Genomic DNA, 17,259 nt, shown 5'->3' on the forward strand with positions numbered 1-17,259 from the left:
AGAATATTTTACATTCCGGGCATGGGGTACGTTGTCCTGAGATTCACTGAAAGTCATCACAGAATCACGGAATGGCCTGGCTTGAAAAGGCCCACAATGCTCATCCAGTTCCAACCCCCTGCTGTGTGCAGGGCCACCAACCACCAGGCCAGGCTGCCCACAGCCACATCCAGCCTGGCTCAATGCTGAGATTTCCACGTAGTCCATTAAGTGTAGCATAAGGAAACAGGTGATGCAATGAAATACTTCATCCCTGTTTAAAATTTAACTGTTCTGCAACACTTAACGTAGGTGACTAACATTAAGTACTGTTTTTACAATGCAACTCCTGAACTGATTAATTAATAAAGTTATACTGTAAGGTTTAAAGTACTAGAAATGGAAGAGTCTCCTGAATGTGATGTTTTTAATAACTTTAACATAAAAATTATTGCGTACTATAAAAGTGTGGGGAAACATTGTTTGAAATGAATACAGCAGTCACTCCATTAGTGGGAGCATCTTTGCTTTTAGTTGCTTTTTATTCCTTTGGGAAATACTGGTTTCTGTTGATCACAAACTCATACAAAGATAACTGTAAGCTGCTGCTCAAGGAAATGCAGTGTGTAACTGTAATCACTCTGCCAGTCCTGCCTTTGGGAGAGAGGGGCACAAGGAGTGCATTCGTGTTGCGCCGCATCTTTGGTTGTGTTTCTGCCTCTGTCAGCTGCTTTGCACTCATGGATTTTAGCCTTTAGGAGATGAATTCCTCTGTTAGCCACATGCACGATTCTTTATGTGGGAAAAATGAAGGCGTGAGGAGAAGTTTGTGGTCGAGGTTTTGAATAAACCTTCATCACCACTTCGTGTCTGGCATGACACCGAGCTGGATTTTGGTAACGATGCCATGATTTCACTGAAACAACTTGTGATAGTTGAGTTGTTTTTCCATGAGCTATTAAAGCAAGGCATTTTCCTGGTGATTTAATGTATTTCAACGTGTAGGTAAGTAACTTCTAAGTAAGGTAATGAAAGCAAACATGCAAGAACATACGTTAGGCAGTGTATGTAATCACGATGGCTTCTATCTGATGCCACTGAATTTTGTAGCTTGTTACATCTTATGTAGTGTGAATGTTATTCAAACTGGTGTGAGCAGTGCTGGCTTTTCACCAAATATTCAATAATCTTTCTCTTTATGCTGGTTTTTGCACACTTGTAGTTTCTCGTGTGCTTATTGCACTGCACACAGTGCATCCCTCTGTGAGCTCCGCAATCTCCTCCATGTAACTCCTGCAGTTGCCTATGGATGGAGGAATGGATCCAAATGTGATCTGGATTAAGATTTATGTGAAAATTTGGCTGCAAGTTTTATTATCACATTAATTAAATTACATTACGTCATTGAAGCAATGAATATTTAACTGAGCATTACTCATAACTGCACCTTCCCCGCTCCTCCGTCATAAAATGACCACGCATAAAGAAGTATAATGGATCTTTTTGGAAGAAAAATATAAGTAGTTGTATGAAAGAGACAAAAATATCACAGAGTAATGGGAAATGGGATGGGATGTTCGTTCCGGTGGGTACCTTTGCAGTGTGCTTTGTCTTTTGGCAGAGTCCCATAGCAGATAGCTGAAATTCATTTGCCTCCATACAAATGCTGCTGTTTCTGAAACGATTTGTTTGTGTGTCATGAGAAACTGTGCCATCGTGTTTTAAAGTTGTAGTTAAAAGTTATTTTCTACAATCAATTTACAGTGCTGTAAAACAGAGCTTTTAAAGTAAATGTTACTTTCAAAAGCAGAATACAAATATGAAACACAGAAATGAGAGCGAAATACTTGTGAGTGTGCATACAGCCAGTGCTCTGATGGGGAAAGCTTTAACGTTGTGGGTGTAGGTAATGATGAAATTGCAATGCTCACGTGCTGAGGTGCTCTCTCCAAAGCAGCAACCGGCCAGTGGTGGTTGAGTAATTGCAGTCATTTGTCCTGCAAGCGTACTGCAAGGGGAAGCGTGCATTCATGGAAAGGATCCTCATAAAGTTAATGAGAATCTTAGTGGCAGTGAGGCAGTCTGTTGTCTAAAAGTGTTTGCAATTCCTAGTGGAACTGTTTTCTCCATTGAGGTGACTTAATTAAAAAAAAAATTGTATTCAATATTTGCCTCTTGTATCTGAGTGTCAGAAATGCGAACTGGACTAATAATAATTAAGGCACAATGGTGAAAGTTTCCAATGCGGCAAATGAGGCCAGATTTAAACATTTTCAGTGACTTAGAAGTTATTTAATGAGATACTGAGTGTAACTGATCTGACTTAAGCATGTTACGGCTTTGTTTATAAAAATGCTTTTGTCTGGATTTGTGAAATTACAGTCAGCTCGTGCATGATATTTCCAAAGAGAATTACAGTGGAGTTAGAGGACCAGAGGGGTTAAAGACATCGTTAGCTAAAATTTTAATGGAGAGCATAATATCAAGCAGAGCCCTCTGGGGAAACGAGTGGAAAATCTTCGTGCTTGCAGGTGACTTCATTATCCTTCTTCACTGCCGCCATGCGCTGTGCCAGTGGAGCACTTGCTGCTTTGTGGATGGCTCCCAGTCTTCCAGACGCTTTTGCATACTGAGGAGATACTACTGAAAGATAAAATATTTTCATCGTCTCTTTTGGTTTTATAGCACTAATATTTCAAAGTAATGAATACTATAGGAACAAAAATGCAGTAAGAAGCAGACTGGGAATTGGAGAGAATCAATCAAGAGTTATATTACTGACTTAGAAGGGGGGGCCACGGTATAGTGTATAAAAAGCCACTTTCTGTTTAATCATGTGCACTCAGTCTTGACTAATCATAGTTATATTGATAAGTATTGTTTCAGATTTAACCACTCCATGCTTTAGGCTTGAACTACATCGTGGTTTGCACCTTGTCTTCCAAAAATAGGTGTTATTTTCCACCGAAGAAGCCCAGGTGTATTTTAACAACTCTCCCCTGCAGAACATTAATTTCTCTAAAGTACAGAAGCGCCTCCAATGCTTGATCTTCCTTTGTGACCCTCACGTTCATTCCTTGAAGTTGAGCTGAAAGATGGTGGAATGCAGGAGGTCAGTTGTGGAGGCTGTTTACTTAAAGAAAATAATAAAATACATGATTTCTGAAGCTTAAGAGTCAAGTATTTGTTTATCTACATGATTTTTCATTTCAACAAGATATGCTTAGCAGAAAATGCCTTCTACTGAAGGATGATATTTACATTTTTGTCAAACAATTGTGGGTTTTGTTTTTTTTTAAGTATTTTAGAAAACAAAGCATGAAGTTTTCTCATAATAAATATGCCTCAATGTTCTCTATCCAACCCTATCACATCATTTTTCTGTAACTGAAATGTCAAAGCAAATCTCCATTGCTTAATTGTAGCATCCTTAATGATTGGCTTTACTTCTGATACAGAATACAGAGATAAAATGGTCAATATCAGCGATCCCATCCGTAGCGACTGTGATAATTTTTGGATTGATGGAGGATCAACTCTGAGTACCTCAGAAGGCCTCTAAGTAGTAGAGTAGTTCTAGTTCATACTAAATTCTTTAATTATTTGTATCCTTTTATTTCTTTCTGTTTTTCTGTTTATCACCACCGTAATGTAGTGCTGTGTTCAGAGCATATTGGTCTACCAGGATTGAGCAAGAAGTTCTGCAGCAGCAGTGTTGTGTCCATGGAAACAAAGGCAGGATTTAATTTCTTGCATTTGAACTTCATCCGTAACAGGACAGCTGTGTTTTGTGCCTTTAGGAAGGGATCAGTTTTAGGGACATGGCCAGTGGGGATGGGTTGGGCTTGGGGGTCTTAGAGCTCTTTTCCAACCTGAATGCTTCTATGATTCTATGATCCTGGCCCAGGCTGTCCTCCAGATAATGCCAGAAGTGCTGGCGGAGCCAAAGCTGGGTGAGGGGCACTGGCAGGAGGGAAGGCTGATGGCAGCACCAGCACACTGTGGCACGTTGCACCACCTGCGCAGCACATGCCCTGTCCCACAGGCCTTGTTTGGTGCAGCTCTGGAGTAGTATAAGTATTATTATTCCAGTTTGTCAAAATGATTACAGTCTTTACGAAATATTTAAAATGCTATTTGGTTTAAATTTAATAACCCCTTTTATAAAGTATTGACTCTGCTACTATTTACTAACATCAAGTCACTCATCGTAAACCGTAGAGATCAATATATTCAAATGAAGATGCTATTTAAACTCAAGTGTCGTAGTAATTTTGAATACAACTTCCCAGCCTTGTCTTTGTACAACCGTACATTCTGACACTGTAGAGCGTGTGAAGTGGCAGTAGTCTGCATCTAGCAGGGATGTGGGCAGTGCTGTGTGCTACACAAGAGCAGAACATCCTTCCCAGTAGGAGCAATCGCAATCCCTTCCGTCCTTCAGCTGGTGTTACAAAGTTGCTCAGCAGTTTTCTTTCCATTTTGAAATTATCTTTGCTGTTTTGGGATTGCTCCTTTGGGTCGATGCCTGTGGTGTATTCTGAGCATAGTTTTTTAAACATCTGTGTGTTCTGAGAAGTTTGCCTGTATTCACACTGATGGATTCTAAGTGCTTGTCGCAGTTGGTGAGCATGGGTTCCGCGTGTGATTCTCACGTGTGACTGAGAGAACCATTTTTTCTCACAGCGTAAATTTGGAGATAAAGCAGGGAGATTTATCCCATTCACTTCCTTAAATCTAGAATCTCACCCAGTCATTTTTCACTTTTATTTCACTGTTTGAGTTACCTGTGCCCAAGCAACAAAAGGGCCTTTTTAGCGTTACATACACGGTGATCATTGCAGACACAAACCCAGATGATTCCTCATTTAAAGCCCTTTACTCCATAATGCAAGTTTGAAATTAACTTTCTGGTTGCTTTCATATGCTGCCTTCCTATCCCACTCTCTCTGATAATGCTGGGCAGGAGGATGAGTTGCTGGGGCTGACATTGCATCGCTCATCTCCAGCCCAGCCGTGCCCTGCAGCACAGGGATCTAACTGATCCCTGAGTTAGAAACCTGTGTGCTGCTTTTCATCCATTTGCAACACCAGGTCGATGCTCTTCCAGCTTTGGGAAGGTAACAGCCACCCTTTGCGTTTCTGCTGCAAAAAGCTAGAATGCTTTTTAGAAGTTCATAAAGAAACCAATCATAAATTTGCAAATTAATTTAGTTATCACAATTGATATAGTTTTCAGTTGCTTGCAAATGAATTTTCCTTGAGAAACCATGCAGAAGTGTACCAAGATTTTGTTTATTTTTATATTCGTGTAATTGTTGCTACTTTTCCAGTTCCAGAACTTTAGCTGATGTCCAAAAGAAGTGTGCTGTTCTCATCTGCAGTTTCCATCTGATCGAACTCTTTTTACAACAGCAATATCACTTGAGCCTTATTCTTATCTAAGGAAAAGGTGACCGACATTTTCCAAGGAAAAATTCCATCTTAGGTATTTCCATATCTGTTGCAGGTCGATGCACAAGCTGACTCAGCTGGAGAGACTTGATCTGGGCAATAATGAATTCTCTGAACTGGTAAGAAATGCCCCTTTTCAGCAGGCACCTGTGGCATTTTGTGCTCTGGGCTTGGCCATTGGACTTCTGCTTGAAAGGCATTAAGGCGTTGTGGCCACGTGCAGCAATAGGAGCAGTCTGCTGCCTTTGGGAAAGTGTCTGTCTAATAAGAGGAATTGAGAAGAAAATTAAAGTTGAGGGGAGGAATTATGATCATCTATATTAACCTCAGTGAACACCGGAGGAAAAGAGAATCGTTAATCATCACAGGAACAAATAGCACAAAATGACCACTAATTAACTTAACCTGGAAATTAGAAGTTATTTTAACCATCAAAGAAGAAAAAGAAAATTCAATAGAATTAGCTCAGGCAAAATAAATTACCTTCCAATTATTGACTAATTGTTTTTTAATAGAAACACATTATGTGCCTGCACGTAGAATGGAGGGACTGAGCTGTGGGTGGGTGGGTTCCTTCCTGCCCAATGCACCCTGTGGCTGAGCAACAGGAATACAACTTCTTATGGGAATTGCAATATTCCAAGGAATTTAGGAGATATTTAGATGTCTCTCTTAAGGTGCTGAGATGCTGAGCTCACACACTTGATGGAAGTGTCCATAACGTGATCTGTTCTTTTCCTCAGCCTGAGGTTCTCGAACAAATACAAAATCTGAAGGAATTATGGATGGACAATAACTCTCTGCAAATACTACCTGGGGTATGAACATTTACTTTATGTAATCTAATCTATGGTACTAATGATGAACAGTTCACCGTGCAGTAAATGAGTGCATGTGCATTTCCTGAATAGGTGCGTATTTTCAGTTAATTCTAATATCATTACCAGGAAATAAAAGGCTCAAAATAGCCATGCATATGAAGACCTTCCAAATGTTGTGCTGTTATGTGATAGTAATTAAATTGGAGTGTACCTGTTTTATCTGAGCCTTGTGCAATTTGCATTGCGAGGGAAGTTGTTTTCCACTGTCTTCCCAGACACCGTTGGTACATTTCAGTGTAAAGAAAGCAACAGCATCAATTTTGCTGATTTTCTTGGTGAAATGTCATGTCTAGAACAAAGTGACCATCCTGTGATAATGGACCAAGAAGCAGATTGCTTCTGTTGGCTTCGAACTCCACATGCCAACAGATTTTCAAAGAAATCTGAGAATTTTTTGTCTAGTTGCTCGTTGACGTTATAGCTGCACTGAATGTATTTACACAGTAACCTGCTGGGATTAACCTCTCATAACTGAACTATGAATATCTGAAACCCGATTTTAGACTTCACCAAATGTAGGCAGTCGATATGACACAGAAATGCACTGCTGCCATATGTCACCCCAGTGCTGCTGTGGGTGGGTGAGCTGAGTTGTGTCCCTGGGATCCGGGTCCAACCAAAGAAAGTAATAAAGCCACGTGACACTGAGAACTCAAATTCCACCCAGATTTAATGAATCCAGAGCACCCGAATCAGTTTGGTGTTCATTGTTGATTTTGGTGCAGGTCATTTGCAGAATTATAGGCTGGTTTAATGGCAACGGGCAGCATTTTAATAGGCCTTAGAATTATCACCTGGGCTCACAGAGCAACTGATTTTCTGCTCTGCCTCACGCCTTTCCTTCTGCAGCTTTCTGAAGAAATCCTAATACTGCTTCAGTGAGCCAAATAGAAAAGCATGCTGTGATAACCAGTAGAAGTCTGTATTGCAGTTGTTTGTCTTTGAACTTGGAAATTGGCATGCCATGTCTATCTGTTGAAGTAACGCTCTGTAACATGCTATTAAGTCTATAGGGAAGTTAAAACAGCTCGTGTACCTGGATATGTCAAAAAACAGGATAGAAACTGTTGATTTGGACATATCGGGATGTGAAGGACTTGAAGACCTCCTGTTGTCATCAAATATGTTGCAGCAACTGCCAGACTCCATAGGTGAGAAAAGCTCCTGTTTTTGCACTTGACTTTGTGATAAAGCCAGAACAAGAACTGCCATTAAACTCCAAAGGAATTAATTGGGCACATCTGGTATTGGGGCAGTCTGACATAAAGACTGCTTTGAACGTCAGAAAAAATAAATAAATCCATGGTTAGAGGGTCTGGATTATTCTGATTTGTATTTTTCAAGAAACTAAATAAAGATACTATTGATCTGGTCTAAATTAGGATGGAAATATAAAAGTGGTTATATTAACAGTATTAAACTCCTGAAGAAAGTTAGCTACAGCAGTGCAATTCCAGTGATGGCATTAAAAGAAGAAATAGTTCAACCTATTCATTTTCTGTTTTGACTATATTGCATACACAGAATTTCTGCATTATTTAGAACGCAGGATTTCTGGAAGGTAGGTCTGTAGGTACGTGGCTCTGTACAACCAATCCCTCAGGTTTGCTTCAGGAACACTGCGGGTCCCTCCTCTCTTCTGTTGCTTCCAGCAGATGAGCCCCCAGATACACATCATCGTGGAACTGTGGACCCTCCCCTATTTTAATTAACAGAGTCAAGCCCCCAGACTGTATGGCTGGCTAATGAAACTCTAGTACATGAACATTACTGGGTGACTTTACAGCTATTTCCCACTTTGCTCTAAGGTGATATCTCGCCATCAACCTTGCAGTTCATTCTCAATGCAGTTTTCTGGTGTGCGTATGCAGATTGATTTTTCAAGGTTACGTAACTCTGGTACAGAAGGATGCTGACATTGTGAATTGTGCACTCAGTGCTCATTTCCAAATTCCCATTACTGAATCATAATAGGTGTAACTGAAGCAAAGCAGAAAGAGTCATTTCAGTACTGCATTTTCAGGTGACAGCTTGCTGCAGTTCCGTTTGGTAGAAATTTTTCCTCTTAAAAGACAGTGTTGTTGAAGCCTAGGTGTTTGTTGGAACATGTTGGCTTTTCAACAGAAATGTACTGTGATAGAAGTGAGTAATGCTTCTGATATCCCTTTGAAGTGTACTTTTCGTCTGCTTCAGTTTTCATACTATGGTGCACTCCACTTAATAATTATCTCTGTGTAAGTAGTTAATTTATATTATACCCAATGCTAATTACAAATGTTTGTAAAGCTATTTTGGTGTTTCCAGAACTCCTTCAGGGCAAAAGCAGACTTTGAAATGTCAGTAACTTCCAGAAGGTGGGAATCTTATTTTCTGACTGTCTCAAGCTCAGTTTCAGCCACTGTGATGCAGTGATTTTCCTATCCTTTCTGTCTTTACTACTGCATTGATCTCCCTGTTTCACAGCGGAAAGCAGAGGTGTCATTCCCTGGATAAATGTTGCCCAGTAATGCATCTGCTGACACTTCACTATCTAGCACTTCTCTTAACAAAAAGAATTAGCTGCATGCACAAATGCCTTCAGGACTGATTCTGGTCGTCTGTTCCTACGTATTGGGAAGCACTCTAAGTGTAGCATTTACTCTAGATAGTTTTGCTGGGGACCTTCTGGGATCTGAGCACCTTTTAATCAGGGCAACAGGACACCATTCCTCTTTATTCCTCTCCACATTTTTCAGCACTTCAGAGTACACTTAATATTTCAGCTCAACATTTAATCTGTTCTGCATTGTAATGGGGAATATTTTCAGTGGGACAAGAATGTGTTCGTTTATTGTTTAATTGAGAATACTGGAGATTACAGAAAATGAAGATAAACGTGGAATATTTTTCTTCCCTCCTTCCTTTCCTGTTCTGCAGGGCTGCTGAAAAGGCTCACCACGTTAAAAGTTGATGACAATCAGCTCACAATTTTGCCCAATGCGATTGGAAAGTGAGTATCAAGAGGAATCTTTTCCCTTCAACTTGCTTTTTTCTGAAATCAAAAGTAAGACAAAGAAGATGCACTGAATTACAAAATAATCCCAAAACGTGGCCCTGACACACAGCTTGTCACACTGACACGTGCAGCAGCTTCTCTGGACTTATGCTGGCATAAGCGATAGGAAGGTGAAATGTACCATGGTTTTCAAGACAAAGGATGAAGCGGTGTTTTTGGTGTGAATCACTTGCAGTTTGGATGATTAGAGCAACGAAAGTAGAAGAGAGATAAGAACTGGGGGGGAATGACAGTTTCCATAGCAACAGCTGGGACTGATGTTGGAAAGAAGATGGCCGTATACCACATACATATTAGGGAGCCTTAAAATATTGAAGGAGCACGAATGAAAAAGCCATGACGATTTTGGGGGTGTATACATTAAAAAAGTGAAAATACCATAAAAGCACTGATTTGCTGAAATCTGATCAGATATTGCATGATCTTTGGTGCAAAATTCCACATGGTGCTGCTGTGCACAGAGCTTCCCTCTGCTGCCTGGGTGTGTTGCCTGCCTGAAAGCCACAGCTTACTGTAAAACTCAAAGCAGGTCCAGGCCTGTCCCCAAAGCAATACAAAGAACCAGCTGCCTTGCTTTGGAGTGTGATTATTCTGCCATTCCTGGAAGCAGGTCTTTGATTTGATTTATAGTTTCACATGACACACATCCCTTCCTAGCAGAGAATTGTACACTGAGATCTCCAGATTAGAAATAACCTCCATAGCCAGTGCTGTCCCACACCTGAGCCCATTTTATAGTAATATTCTCAGTGATAATTTTGTTGTTTACATAGCATCGGAGAAAATTGCAGACGGTGAAAACTGTAGCAACTGAAACCTGAGATTTGGCTTCCTGTGATGTACTTCTTGTAGTGCTTTATATTGATGTGATATTAATGGTGTGCATTAAAAGTTGGCTGCATGAGTGGGTGAAATGGAAATCTGGTTGTGCAGCAATCGATTCTGACAGTGAGAGCTCGTGAGGCTCAAAGCTGTGTTGGGCACTGTGCAGGAGAGTTGATGTTGTGTCCAACGTGACCTTTAGCAATTTTGGGAGTCGTTCTTTAAAAAAATTTTTAAAAGCTGTCGTGACAATATTTTCTTATGGACTGCATTGTTCAGGTTGAAGGGAATTCCCTCTTTTTTTTTTTTTTCCTTGCTTGATATGCGTTCAGTATTATTTGTCGAGGATCCACAATTGTGTTGTAAGAGATGTGTACTGCTGCTCTGAAAGGTGAGACTGCAGAACAGCAGGTTGATCACCCAATATTATCACGTTATTTTTAAATGTAGTACTTTCCCTCACTTAATGAGGACAGTGTCTCCCACATCAGAATGAACTTCCTTGCTCTGACTCATCCACTTGGATAGTTTCCTACTGGGCCTCTCTCTCCTAAATGATAGGCACGGTACCCACTGCAGAGTGTATTATTCTCACACAAAGATTAGCAATGTGGAGGAGGGAATTCTCCCTCCAGAGACCAATTTCCTGATGAGCCACGGAGCATTTCAGCGCTGCCTGAGTCAGTGTTGTTAGCAGTGAACTGCCACCCTCATTTTTGGCAGGCGTGTTTGGAGCACAAGCCTGTAAATGGCATTTGGAGTTGGACCTGCAAGATGCTATGCTCTGCAGACTCAGCTTAAAACACTTAAGCATATATTTATCTTTCCCTTGTTAGATAGAATCAGAGGATTTACATAAAGGGCTTTAGGAATTGGACCTGGGGCAGGAGGTTGTATCCACACGACCTGATTGAGTGCCCCTGCTTCTGCTTTCTGGGTATAAAGGTTGCAGCCCATGCAACTGATTTTTGTCTGTTCTTCTAAATTCAGATCATTCTCTATAGATTTCAAGCCCAAGAAGACATTAAAGCTAATACATTAAAGCTAATGAAATTTCAGCTAAATTAGCATGATTGGAATTATAGCAGTTATTCTCAACATAGCATTTGTCCACAAGCCATGGTGAATGGTAAATCACTTTCTGAACGAAATGCTTGGCAATGGTGGTTACAGATACAGCACACTTTCAAGAGGACTTTGTTGCTTTTGTTGTGGCCATCTTCATTTGTCTACTGATGATGTCACCAGGAAGAACAGAAGCTGAGAACGTCTGTGCCAGACATTATCTTTCAAATAAAGCCAAGTCACTCTTTGCTGCCATGGGAACTTGCACCATTACAGTTCAGTGGATGAGAGCTTCCAGTTTCCGTTAGAAACAGTTGTCCAAAATTAGCTTTTCAACTCTTGAGCTTTTCTGGTTGTGTTATCTTCAGTAAAAGAAAGAACGTATGCATCTTTAATTGAACCAGCTTTCGAGTTGGACTTCCCTCTTTCATGCACGTATTTGGTGTGAACACCTGAGAGAAAAATCATAGTACGCATGGAGCAAAAAAAAAGGGCAGTAGAAATGGGGAATGATGGTATTCTCAATGAGTCACAAAACTTTTATTCCATGGTTTGAATGAGCAGCACAACATTAATGTTATTATTGTAGACTTCGTGGGAAGTCTGTAATAAATCCATCTTCAGGGCACAATGGCTGCAGAATTGTGATGATTCAAAACTTCCAAAGGTTTTAGATGGCAAATTTTTGTTACTTAACCCTCACACAGCATCTAACAAGTGCATTTACAATTTCAGTTTATCTTTATTAGAAGAATTTGACTGCAGCTGTAATGAGTTGGAGTCGTTACCTTCTACCATCGGTTACCTTCACAACCTGAGGACGTTGGCTGTGGATGAGAATTTCCTTCCTGAGCTGCCCAGAGAAGTGAGAAGCTGATTCTTTTTTCAAACTAATCACAATGTTTTGTGATAGGTCTCAGATTTCATCCCTCTTAAGTCCGTAAAAGCAACTAATTTACTGCAAAAGCAGTAAAGTAGTAAAAATCAATTGAGTACTTTGATTTTTATGCAAAAGGAGAGCATTGCTCAGAAGCAGCAGTGCAGGTAGCATAGTGCATTTCCCTGATGTTTCTGTCAAAAGACAGTGTTTTCTGACCTTAGATTCTGTGTATTCTGTTCTTTGTTATTTATAGGAAGAAAAAAAAAGATAATTTGGCCACCTTCTGATGTTAAGTGAGTGATAATAATGTTTTTCAAAGTGAGTATTATTATATCTTTACCTTTTTTTTTTTATTCTCACAGATTGGAAGTTGTAAAAATGTAACCGTGATGTCTCTGCGCTCCAACAAACTGGAATTTCTTCCAGATGAAATAGGTCAGATGCAGAAGCTGAGAGTGTTAAACCTGAGCGATAACAGGTATGGTTCAGATCAAGTTCCTAACTTGCGTTGTGAGAAAGTGTTTTAAAAAAATAGCTATTTCTTTTTAGGCATTTGTTAAATTATATTTATATAAGATATATTGATGTATACAAAACATATAAAATTGTATTTATAAATACTTGAAATATTTAAACTATAGGGAAAAATATCTTGATTAATCTTCATGGTTTGGTTTTAATTCTACTGGCATCCAAAGCAAAGTTGGAATGGGGCAAGGATCTGAGTCTCAGTGCTCTATCAGAGATGAAATGCTGCTTGCTTATTTTGTCTGATGCTGTTTCCATGTGAAAGTGAAATATTTGGCTTTAAAACTGGATACAGTTTTATAATCCAGTGTTGTGCCCTGATAAGAAAATTGTGTTTGAGATCATTACATGCAAGCACATGAAATACCACCCCAACTCTACCAAAATCAAAAGAAAATGTTCTGCTTCCTTCAGTGGCGCAAGGGTCCTGTCAAAAACCAACAGTACCCCACCAGGTTCTCTGTTCTCATGCCCATGACTGTTCTGAGAAATGCAGTGCTTACTGTGAGACTTTCTTGGTCTCCATCCTGTGCTCCGACTGCCATCAGAAATGACTTTTCCATGGAATTTCCAGATACACGTGCTCCAAGAATATGTTAATAGTCAGTGTGTGAACACTTTTCTGTTTCAACTGATTATCACTCGTATCCAGTAAATATCTGGGGAAGCACTTTGTGCACCTGGTCTAATTTACTGTCAGCAGTCTTGTTGTTAAATTAAGACTGACCAGAAAGTATAAAATCGAGTAATGTTGAAATCCTTGTAATACATCTATTCAAAATTGTTTACTTAATTCCATTAGATCATTTTCCTCACTGCAATTGTGTATCATAAAATACATTATGTACAGACCAATATGTGAAGCTAAACTGAACTCCAGGTTTGTGGAAACTGCCTGAGTCCCAGAATCAGATCTTAGATCTTCTTGAGCTTGAGTTTCAGGTCCCAGTGCTTTCCCAGGAACATGGGTGTTCTGTCCCATCACCACACCGCAGTGCTGGGGGTGTGTGCTCCTACCTGTGCTCCTGCAGCCTGAAGCTGTGTTTCAGGCACATTTTGAATTCTCTATTTCTTCCCAGCACAGCAGTCAGCTTCCCCACACTGTTCTGCATTCATCTGTCCTGTCCTGTCCTAGCTCAGTTTTGTCCAGACAGCTGGGAGTCCTGAATGCATAGGGATGCAGGTGAAAGCAGCCTGTCAGAAACGTGTTGAGTTTTCAGATGGGTGCTTCCAGTGGCAGCCCCACCTTACTCCACACAGCCAGCTGTAGGGCATCAGGGCTGTCAGAGCACCTCAGTGTGCTTTGAAGATGCCAGGGAGCTGCAGCTGTAGTACCTTCCCTGGCACAATAAACCAGTCTAAGCTGGATCACTCAGACCTTTTTTTCAAACCTGTTTTTATGCCATGAATGTATGTGTTGAGGAAGAAGAAAATTACTCTTTTTTTCTTCTTTTTTTTTTCTTTCTTTGCTTCTTTCTTTCTTTCTTTTTGCTGAGTCAGCTGCAGATTTCAGCCTATGACTATATCTGTAATTACTGCTTTCTGAGTGCTGTTACTGGGGTGACAGGGAGGGGGTGGCTCGCTGCTGGGAGAAGGCAGCAGAGGTGTAGGAGTATGCCAGGTTTCCTGAGCAAGCTGACCTGACAGCTGGCTGCCATGAAAGCAGCACTCCTGCCCACCTGCCTTTTTCTCTGGCTGCCCAGAGATAAGAAAGCAGTGGGATTTCCATTGGGGAGTAAACACTGAAACTAACATGTTGTGGTGGTCACTGTCCTTCCTACTTCCCTTTCTTGCTGGCTAATAGCCCTGCATCTCCTTGTGCTTTCTCAGGGCTACTTAGAGAAGTGGCTGGGATGGCCTGACTCCCTAAAACTTCTAGAAGTGATCTATCTTGTTGTTGTGGTCACATTCTGACTTTCCCCACATATTCAGTTTGCTCCCAGTGGCGTCTGGCAAACACCAAAGGCAGCTGAAGGTATACAGTGGCTGTGCACCAAGGCAGGAAGGAGGGGAGGGCAGGAGAAGACAGCCTTTCCTCGCTGGGGTGGGAAGCTGTTCTCTCAACTCAACCTGAAAAGCTGTGCAGTGAGTTGCAGCCATCAAAGAGTTAGCTGGAGAGTGGTCTAAACTAGAAGAGATAGGAACAGTTGGATTATCTCACTGAGATTCCCTTCTCCTGAGAGGCCTGGGAGATTATTTTTCCTGCTTTGTTGACATCAGTTCCATCTGAGGTTGATTGTTGCCCTGCTGAGACACTGTGACTATGCTGATTTCTTTTTTTTTTTTTGCGGAACTTCCTACCTTAGTGAAACGGATGTTTCGAAGTTTCAGCACCAAAGAGTTTGGACAGAGCTCGGATACAACCTTAGTGCTGCATCCTTATTTATTTATTTGGTCTTCTCCATGTTCCCATTTTCATATGTATGTTAGCATTAAGGCAATATCCATTCCTTCTTTGAATGAGTCCACGTATACATGCTAATAAGGACTGTACTCGGGCTCTGCTTGTGGTTAGCAACTTTTCCATGTTATCATAATACTTTTGCCCTTCTGCTCTTCCTTCTTCAGATATGACAGAGAAGGTAGAGCACATCAGCTCTTTCCCTTTGAGCCATTGGAAGAAGATACACAGATGTGCAAGCAGAGCAGAAAGACAATTCTAGATCCAAGGTGCCTCTGCACTTGCTTCGCACTATGGCATGGAGCTCCTGAGTCCTGGGTCAGGGGTCAGGCTTCTTCCTGGCAGCCTGTTCTGAGACCTGCTGAGCCGTGGACTCTGCAGGCTCTGCTGCTAAGGAAGACCCATTCACACCTCATGCTGCTCTGACAGAATTTTTTGCTTGAGACCTCCAGTTTTTACCCAAACCTTCTGAGGATTGGCAGTCACTCCTTGTCTAAGAACAAATGGGGATGGACTGTGCATATGATCATAGATTCTTTTAGAATTTGTCTGTCAGTTCTGTGTGACTTTCTTCCTCCTGACACTAGAGAGGATTTCATGTCCGTTCTGTTAGGCTGCTCATGCAGCTTTGCATGTTAATTTCAGAGGGAACAGTCTCTGTTGCTGTGACTGTCAGCCCATGCTGGATGTTTGAGGATTGTCATGGATATATAGTTTTACTATTTACAATGGGGATGCAGTCTTTCACTGGGGATCTGCCCACTGCAGATTCATCCTAGTGAATAACTTAGATCAGAGCCATCTCCTTCTATCTTGTCACGTGCCAAATTTTACGTACAGTGTCTACAGCAGTGGTTGAACTTGCATGTGCGGTAGCCTCTTAGATCATTACCTTTATCCCAATGACTTTCTCTGCTAGTAGCCGGGCTACTTGAGTGTTTCTTCTGAGATGCCATTTTTCCACAAAAAGTGTTCTATCTGGATACGTTCTTCATGACATGGGGAGTGCAGTCTGGCTCCAGGCATGCAGAGTGCAGAGGTACTGGTGGCTTTGAACTTGCCAAAGTGAGTGGAATGTTGGCAGTCTGCTTGCTAAATGGTCATGCATACAAGGTATGATGGACAACTTAGCTGTGAAGTAACACGTGATGAGGAAAAAAGCTCCCCATCCTTTGCACTGCCTGGAGCTTGTCTGCTTATGAATATAGAATACCTACACTTTTCATATGTAGGAGATTTTCCATTAAGTTCTCATTGGATATCTTTCAGAAAAGAGGCAAACATGACAAACAATACACTCAAGCTAAAATGAATCTTAATTTTTTTGTGAGCTGACATATTTTGCTCAAAGGTGGGTCAGTGTTTGGAGTCCCTCCCTAGCCTTTTTAATACTATGGTTTCAGCTACTACAGGTTTTCACTCTTGTTTTGTCTTTTGAAGGACCTCAGTGTTTTAAGACGGACCTTGCTCATTGTAATTGACCAGAAGCTATCTTTTAGTTTCAGGATTTTCTACAGGTATTCATATTATAACTCAATTTCAACCAGATAATTACACTCCAGCTTTTCTTTCCCCTGCCTTACACACTAAGACTGTACCTATCCTTCTCATCTCTGTAGCTGGGAGCCCTCTGTCCTTTTGTCTTTACAGGTCCAAACCTTTTCATCCCTTTCACAGACTCTTCATCCCTGGGAAATGCAGCATTTTGTTGTTACTGCACAATAAAAGGCAATGGTGGGCTGAACCCCGACTTGCTATCACATTGCTAAGGTGGAGTCTAAGGAGGGTTAGTGTGCATCTGACCGGAGCATAGGTGGCTTCACCCTGTGCATTCAGGAGAGTTTTGATTCCAGTTACCTGCAGTGCAACTACCTGGGGATTCATCCTTGCCTTTGCCAGGCGTCTCTGGTGCTTCAAGAGCCAATGCAGCATCTGATAATGTAGTTGTGCTGTTACTGATGCATGAAAGATACAGAGACTTCCACCATGTAGCGAGTCCCTGGGGGGAGCTGCTTGGATTCGCTCACTGCTAAGAGTGCACGTGGGATTCATTCAAAGAAAAAAAGATGTCTTACCAGTAACCGGTGTTCTTCACAATGTGTAGTCCACAGATACATTTGTCTTCCATCTGCTTCTCCTCTCTCCTCAGAGTCCTTCCAGGTATGAGTCCTGTGATTGAGAGGTAGAATTGTTA

At 41.1% G+C, this 17,259-nt stretch overlaps 1 protein-coding gene across 11 annotated transcripts in view; it reads left to right on the plus strand.

Moving 5' to 3' along the window:
• Positions 1-17,259, plus strand: part of LRRC7 (leucine rich repeat containing 7) — a 187,749-nt gene that overhangs the window by 135,999 nt on the left and 34,491 nt on the right. For all 11 annotated transcript variants that reach the window (XR_014885330.1, XM_085232159.1, XM_085232160.1 and 8 more), the window contains 6 exons: positions 5,489-5,552; positions 6,177-6,251; positions 7,321-7,465; positions 9,231-9,303; positions 11,992-12,121; positions 12,499-12,614. Coding sequence is in view for 10 of the 11 variants with exons in the window: in XM_085232159.1 (XP_085088285.1) it covers positions 5,489-5,552; positions 6,177-6,251; positions 7,321-7,465; positions 9,231-9,303; positions 11,992-12,121; positions 12,499-12,614 (603 nt within the window). In the remaining variant the exon portion in view is untranslated. The remainder of the gene's footprint in view (positions 1-5,488; positions 5,553-6,176; positions 6,252-7,320; positions 7,466-9,230; positions 9,304-11,991; positions 12,122-12,498; positions 12,615-17,259) is intronic.

This window comes from Meleagris gallopavo, chromosome 10 (assembly GCF_905368555.1).
Source record: "Meleagris gallopavo chromosome 10, MGAL_WU_HG_1.1, whole genome shotgun sequence".
Taxonomy (NCBI): Eukaryota; Metazoa; Chordata; class Aves; order Galliformes; family Phasianidae; genus Meleagris; species Meleagris gallopavo.